This window comes from Vicia villosa, linkage group LG1, assembly GCF_029867415.1.
Source record: "Vicia villosa cultivar HV-30 ecotype Madison, WI linkage group LG1, Vvil1.0, whole genome shotgun sequence".
NCBI classification, from domain to species: Eukaryota; Viridiplantae; Streptophyta; class Magnoliopsida; order Fabales; family Fabaceae; genus Vicia; species Vicia villosa.
Window position 1 is genome coordinate 204,986,054 of NC_081180.1, and position 7,927 is coordinate 204,993,980.

A 7,927-nucleotide genomic window follows, 5' to 3' on the forward strand; every position below is an offset into this window, starting at 1 on the left:
TGATGCCTAATTGTGGTTGTTTGAAGCTCATAACGCTGTGCAAATCGAGTTTAATTCGTACATGATGAAATTGGTTGATCAATGCATGTATAGGTGGCTTGAAATGCTGTAGAAAATGTTTTTTTTCAATTCTGTTATCGCGTAACCGGTTATGTGCTGGACCATAACCGGTTACGAGATGTGTTTTCACTGTTTTTTGCACAGCGTAACCCGTTACGTGCCAAACTGTAACCCGTTACGGGTTGTTATGCTGGCCACTGTTTACAGCGTAACCCGTTACGTGCCAAACCGTAACCGGTTACGAAAGTGCTCTCCTTCTCTCATTTTGCTACTGTCTTGACCGTAACCCGTTACGGGTCAGGGCGTAACCGGTTACGGTCCTGCATGTTTGTTTTTTTCCAACTTTGAATGTTCATATCTTTTTGCTCGTAACTCCGATTTGCATGTTCTTTATATCGTTGGAAAGCTTGTGAGATGTACTATTTTATGGAATGACTTGTATTGCTGAATTTTGTATTTTCCATGATGGTACTTTTGTCGGCTTCTGGTGTAATTTTTGCATGCTTATTCGCGTATTACCATACATTTTCCATGTTTGCTTTGTCCGGTTTATTTTAGAATAGCAATAACGCAATTCCGATTGCGGTGTCTTGTTATCTCTAACGTGTGTGTTAGTGTGCGAGGCTTTTGGACGGTCACCGATCGATGCTCATTTTATGAGTGTTCCGCTTTACTTGCGGGACACGAGTTCATTTGCTTGCTTTGTGTTCTCATCCTGGAGACACATCTCTAATACTTTGTATCTTCTTGTTTGGTTTGCTTGTTCCCCTTGCAGGTGTATTGTGATTATGCTCGACGCGCATGTCGTCCTTTGTGTGCTCTCATGGCTAATCGGTGTGCTGACTATTTGCTTTTGCTATGCTAGCTCGCTCGCGGGAACCTAGTTTCCTTGCTCTCTTCGCTTTAGTTTACGGATCATCATCTGTTTCATATTGACGTTTCATTTTATTTCTCTCGCACTTTATCGCTTTCTAGCATCATCCTTTAACATGAGAAGTAGGACCTAGACATGCATCTGGCCAAGTCCTCGAAAGAGGCTCTGTTTTTGTTGGTGTGTTTACATTTGTGCTTTGCGGTAGGGAGTCACGGTGTAATAAGTCCTATATGGCACTCCGTTAAGTCCTCATGGAAGGCATGCGGAAAGGGTTAGCAATCAACCCCCGCCTAGTCTCATCGAGTCCATTTGGTATGCGCACGCTACGCGTTGCTCGCTTCCGAACATGCACAAGATCTTGTTATCGAGTATGTCAGGAAAAGGGTTCATGTAGCCGGACCCCCGCACTTCCTATAGCCCGCGTCGCTCGATGTTGATGCTCGGTGTACGCACGCACCGTTTTCCTTTACGATCCGTGACGACTTGGTTGCTGAGAGGGAACCGCTCCTCTTTTCTATGGCCCGATCATTTTCGCGAGGTCTAATGCTTGGTTGACTCGGGTGATTCGCTCCCCATGGCTATGGCGGGACCGCTTTTCTACCATTCGACCAGTTTCGTTGGTTTGTTTGCTTTACGAGCGGAGCTCGTTTGTGTGATATTCTTGTTTGCTTCCCCTTTTTCTCGTAGGTTGTTAGTTTAGACTTGTACCCTTTGTATGATAACATTAGGTAGCAAGCTTTCCCCCTTAGCTTAGGTCTTCCTCATGCATTCTTTAAAATACAAACCACACTCTTTGATTTTCTTTTCTTAAGAGATTATTATTTCCGCTCCATTCCCAAGCCTAAGCCTCCAAAGGTCGAGCAGCGGAGTGTGAATGTAACTCGTTCACCTAAAAAACAGAAAACAAACAGAAACTAGTTAGCCGAGCTACGGTAGCTCTGATTCTGTAAAACAGATGCGTAGGCAGCGGGGTAGAGCCCGTGCGAGCACAATCCTTTCTTTTCCCTACATTCTGCATTCATTTTAGTCCAGATTAGCGCAGTTTGCTTACACACCCATAGTTTTAGACACAAGCGTGGATACCATCGAGTACGATGGGCGCGAGGGGTGCTAACACCTTCCCCTCGCGTAACCGACTCCCTTACCCTTTTTCTCTGGTCGTGAGACCGTTGTTTTGTTTTGTGGTATGCTGGCATTCCCTTCCTTTTCAAGATAAATATGTTAGTGGCGACTCTATTAATTTTCGCGGTAGCGACAGTAGTGATAAGTGAGTAAATCGTAAATAGGTTGTTGTTAACGGTCTATGAATTGATACTATCTAGCAGACTTATCCCTGTCTTGGTAGCCCCCAGAGTAGGAGAGTTCCTCTGAACTGGGTTAACACTTTCATGTGTCTCTTACTTTCTGTAACTGTTTATTTCTGCTGATTATCTTGTTCCATAGTGTTTAGTTCTTAGATATTTGTGTTGTGACATCTCCTTCGATATCACATATCTGATACCAGAATTTCATGCTTCATTCTTGTAGTACACGTGTCGACCTGAAGAGTGTATGTGTCGATACATGCACTTGTGTTTTGAGTAAAAATTGATTTTTGAAGTCTGTAACTAGTTTTTAAAGCCTTATAGCTAGTTTTTGATGCATGATATTTATTTCAAACATGTTCTAAATGTATTCTAAGATTCCTAAAGCAAAGGTGAGCATACCGACTCAAAACTACCGATCAATGTACACAATTGCTAGAGTTATTCTTAAGTTTTAATATCATGCAAAAAATAATCTGGTCAAGTGCACTCACAAGATGACATATGTTACCTCGGTTATTCATATATCTGAGGGAACAAGTGGGGCGCGCTATCCTGTTATAAAATTAATCAAAATGCAGTGGCAGGGGATCGAACCCATGATCAATAACTCTTACCCCTCGGTATTATATCATCTGAGGTATAAAGTGACGCATTTTTCATGATGCCCTTTACCGCCTTGCATGAGAATCCGGGGTTAACCCTCATTTTTAACAGAAGTAAAAAGTATTTTTTTTTTGAAGTCCTTAACATTGAAAGAGCTCTTACAGAAACGTCAAGTGGGATCCGATAACCACAACCAAATGTCCATCCAACCTTTCTCGACCACCCCGACAATGGGACTCAATACCTTCGTCAGAAGCTCTTCTTCACAAACATGCAAAAGACGCATTAATCTAAAGTCCCAAACCCACTCAACCCCTTCCCACGACCCCGTGGAATCCACCAAACAGTAACTTTTTCTTAGAGACACGAAACAACCTCTTAAATCAAACATCATGCAAAAACCTAGTCCTCAAACCATCCTCTACCACCTTGGAACAAGAAACCGCAAACCAATCTGACAAATGAATGAAATCAACTCTCCATCTATTACATTCCTCCAGAAAGAAAAATAAATGTTTAATGCCAGTCCATATATATAAAAAAAACATGAGATGTTTATTTAGGAACACTATTTAATAAAAATAGCAATTGACTTATAAGTTAGTTGATAGTTTATAACTTATGACTAATGGCAGATGGTCGACGACTTATAGCAGATAAGTTAATTGAAGTACTTGATAAAGTTATAGGTTTAATTAGTTGATAAATTAAAATAACACAAAAGACATTTAATATATCATTATTTTATTATAAATTAAAATAAATTAAAAAGGATATTAGTGAATTTTATTTAAAATAATAAAGGAAAAAAGGTAAAAAATAAGTTATAAGCTATAAACTAAAATACTATTTAAAATAGCATCTAGAATAAGCTGTAAACTAATAAATTAAATTATAAACTCATGATAAAAAAACTTTTACTAAATAGACCTTTTATTATCATATAAACTTATAAACTATAAACTTAAAAAATATCTTCTCACGGGGGCTTTAGTGATTATTTTAGTTAATCGACAGGGCAGTAAGTTTTTATTGCATTGACGGTTAGTTAAGACCAACAGATGAAAATAATGTAACTATTGCAAGGAAATGTTAAGAAATAAGTTATAACTTCTGTATTTATACATTGACATTAATAACTTAAAATTAAACTTTATTAAAAAAAGTAATTTGTTAACTAAAAATAAACGACTTTGCTTGAAAAGATAAAAATTGATTACGTAAAAATCAATCAATACAAAACAACTTGCTATAAATTTATAAGATGTTATATTTAAAATTATAAATACTACGGCAAACATATTTGACGAATTTATGTATATCTTTTAAGAATACATTTATGATAAGAGGTGTTACACAAAATTAATTTGTAGTTACATAAAAAAGGTGTTACACAAAATTAATTTGTAGTTACATAAAAAAGATGTTACACAAATAATTAATTTATAGTAAACAGTAAAGAAAGAGCCACTAAGGTATGAGAGATTATTATCATGGGTGCTAAAAAAATAATAAAATAAAATAAAAAAGTAAGAGACTTTCTTACATCTACATGTCATTAAAAATGAACTTTAAAATACAATTATATAAATTCATAAAATAATTTTTTTGACAAAGCAGTATATAGATATAAATATAAATGTTCTATTTCTGAAAAGAGAATTTTATAAAATGCTATCATTTATTGTTATTTCAGATAACATATTTCACACACATTTACGTATGCTTTATTGATATTTATTGTTGAAATTTGATCCAAAAAACCTATATATAACCTTCCTTCCATCTTATGCTAGATTTATACTCATCTCATATTCCTATATTATTTTAGTTATTACTATAGATTACATATAGCTTTTCTACTCATAGATAATTAGATGGATTTTGAAACAAAAACATTGTTGATTTTTCCTCTTTTTCTCTTGGCTGCATGCTACATGCAAGAATTTGCCTATGGAAAATCCCAAGTGCCTTGTCTTTTTATTTTTGGTGACTCTCTATCTGATAGTGGAAACAACAATAATCTTGTTACACTTTCAAAGGTTAATTACAAACCATATGGCATAGACTTTCCAACAGGACCAACTGGAAGATTTTCTAATGGACTAACATCAATTGACATACTTGGTAACATTCTCAAATTTTCTTTTTATTTACCTTAAGAGATACACTTATATGAGCAATTTTTTTTTATTTGTAGCTCAACTTTTGGGATTTGAGGAGTTCATTCCCCCCTTTGCAAATACTATGGGCTCAAATATATTAAAAGGTGTTAACTATGCATCTGGTTCGGCTGGAATTCGCAATGAGACGGGCAAACATTTGGTATAAATTAAATTTAATAAACTAATCTTTTTTTCTACATTTAATATGTAGAGATGATATATATTTCAATGATAATTATTGAATTCCCCCAAATATTTGTTCTACGCAATGCAGGGTGCTGATATCGATTTGGGATTACAATTACAAAATCACAAAACCATAATTGCTCGAATATCAAATATGCTTGGTGGTCTTCAACAAGCTTCACAATATCTAAATCGGTGCTTGTATTATGTGAATATAGGAAGCAACGATTATATAAACAATTATTTTCTTCCTCAATTCTATTCATCAAGTCGCGTCTATAACCCTACTCAATACGCTCAAGATCTTATCGACCGATTATCTCAATCTATAAAGGTATTTAATTATGTTACATATTTAAAAAAATCAAATACAGACAAATGCTAATGATTATAAATTAAACCCTTGGTTGAATTGCAGACTCTGCATATTGCTGGTGCAAGAAAAATGATGCTAGTTGGTGTAGGACCTATAGGTTGCACTCCAAATGCCATTGCTACTCATGGATCATGTATTCAAGAGCCGAATGCTGCTGCATTAATTTTCAGTAGCAAACTTAAATCTCTAGTGAATAGACTCAATAGGAAATTCACTGGTTCTAAATTCATTTTTAGAAACAGTACAACAGACTACTATACTAGTTTAAAAAGTATACATTTCTCTTAATTTCTTATATTTCATTTCATGTTATTGATGGTAAACCTTAAACCCTATACATGATTCTTGATCCTTTCATTCTTTTCAGGTTATAGAGTTACGAATGCTGCTTGCTGTCGATTGGTATTGAATTCGTTGTGTGCTCTTAATCAAACTCCATGTGAGAATAGAAATGAGTATATGTTTTGGGATGGATTTCACCCAACTTCGGCTGCGAATAAACTTACGGCATTGCGTTCATACAATTCTACAAATCTAGACTTCGTATACCCAATGAATGTTCAACAACTTATTCAGTTATGATAATGTGTCCTTAACAAGCTCACATGAATAATCACTAGCACCTATTGAGCATATTAAATTTTTTTACTGTAATTTTGCTTTCTTTAGAGAATTTGTTTTTATTATTTTGAGAAATATTAGTAATTTATTTCAATAATAGAAAAAGTTTCTTGTCCTAAATTATATTTTTGCTGCCTAAAAGACTTGGAGTCTATCTAAACTTATTGCTTTCTCGTAAACAATTGTTATCAGATATAACGCCTACCACTAAGAATATCTTTAGATAGATAATATGTTAGAAATATTGGAACATAAAATCACACAATTTATGAACAATGGGGTTTACGGTATGTGGAGAAGAAGATAGTGGGAGAGAAAAGAGAATGAGATAGAGGGTAATTGAAGGTGAAAATGAAAATTTTCACTAGTTTTAGAGGATGATGTTTACAAGACATTTATATAAGTGTTACACAATAATTGAAACCTAAAACATATCATCCAAATAACAAAAAACAAAAAATTCGGACCTGTAACCAGTTAACACAAAACGTTAACCGCTTACAGTTGTTACAACAATTAAATCAATACGGTGTAAACCCATTACATTAACCGATTACACCTGCCATGACTTCTATTTTTTGCTGCTCATTAATGAGTTTCTTCCAGCTGTAACCGATTACACCCCCGTGTTAACCGGTTACAGCACTTGGATCACAGATTCTTACTCAAAAAGAAAAACATATATTTAGGAATTACAATGATATTCACAGTGCTCTAATTTCTATTAAAAACAATAACATCGTACATGAATTCATGATGACGATTCTTGTATGATTCTTGATTTCTTATTTGAATTGTTCTCTCATGTCTTCCTTCTTCTTTTATACGTATCTTTGATTATGAAGATTTTTTTTATTTTGCTATTGAGAAAATAGAAAGAATGAGAAAAAATCTACATTTCTTTTTTAATTGTGCTTATTTTATAGATATCTTATTTAAATAGTCGCATTCTCATTTACAACAGTCATGTTCCAGTAGTCATAAAGAGAGATAAATTTAAAATTTATTTTAAATTTCAAAATAAAACCTCATTGACTTAATAATCCATGAAACCCAAACAATCTCATTAATACACATTTTATTAAATCGAAACTTTTATTTACAGGAGTCATATTTTATGGATTGGATCATGGTTGTTATAAATTATTCATCAACTTGATTTTTTCTATGCTTCATGAATAATTCAATTTTAATAACTTGAAGGCATAGAATAATGTGTATTTCATGTCTCTTTAAAAATACCATTGTTATCACATATTAACTATAAGATATATGTAACACCCTTCTAAACTCATGCGGAATATTAATTAAATTCAGAGTAAAACATTTAAAAGGGCATTACAACTCCAAAACATTTAAAACATTTAAATCATGTCATGCCTTATGAGGAACATCAAACCATATTATTCAGAAAACATGTTAACACAGCAGAATTATTTCATAATCTGAATAACATAAAACATCGGTATCCAACACTAAGAAATCACCGACTCAAAACCAACCAAAACATTATTCTAACAGAGAAATAATAGTTCATCAAATAACTCTAAGGAAATATTCCCCAGTGTTACAAGACCAGAGCATGACGCCGACTCAACCAAACTAAACGAAATAACTCTACGAGCTATCCTCACCAGCACAAGCCGCTACACCTTAATCTGAAAATGGTCAACAATAAGGGTGAGACATATCAGATTTAAACTATATTATAAGCTCATCATGATAAAACTTCATA

The 7,927-nt window shown here is 34.1% G+C and overlaps 1 protein-coding gene across 1 annotated transcript; it reads left to right on the forward strand.

Annotated features, from left to right (window-relative positions):
* Positions 1-4,641: 4,641 nt before the first annotated feature.
* On the forward strand, positions 4,642-6,315 carry LOC131644820 (GDSL esterase/lipase At1g29670-like). The gene is made up of 5 exons (XM_058915415.1): positions 4,642-4,971; positions 5,045-5,169; positions 5,284-5,529; positions 5,614-5,842; positions 5,939-6,315. Exons 1-5 carry the CDS (start codon positions 4,722-4,724, stop codon positions 6,151-6,153), a joined length of 1,065 nt encoding a protein of 354 aa, XP_058771398.1. The 5' UTR covers positions 4,642-4,721; the 3' UTR covers positions 6,154-6,315.
* The last annotated feature ends 1,612 nt before the right edge of the window (positions 6,316-7,927 follow it).

Bases quoted from the DNA above. Each gene is read 5' to 3' on its own strand.
- LOC131644820 (XM_058915415.1), top strand. From the start codon at position 4,722: ATGGATTTTGAAACAAAAACATTGTTGATTTTTCCTCTTTTTCTCTTG. The intron at 5,170-5,283 runs GTATAAATTAAA...TACGCAATGCAG, and splicing joins ATGAGACGGGCAAACATTTG to GGTGCTGATATCGATTTGGG. The intron at 5,843-5,938 runs GTATACATTTCT...CATTCTTTTCAG, and splicing joins CTACTATACTAGTTTAAAAA to GTTATAGAGTTACGAATGCT.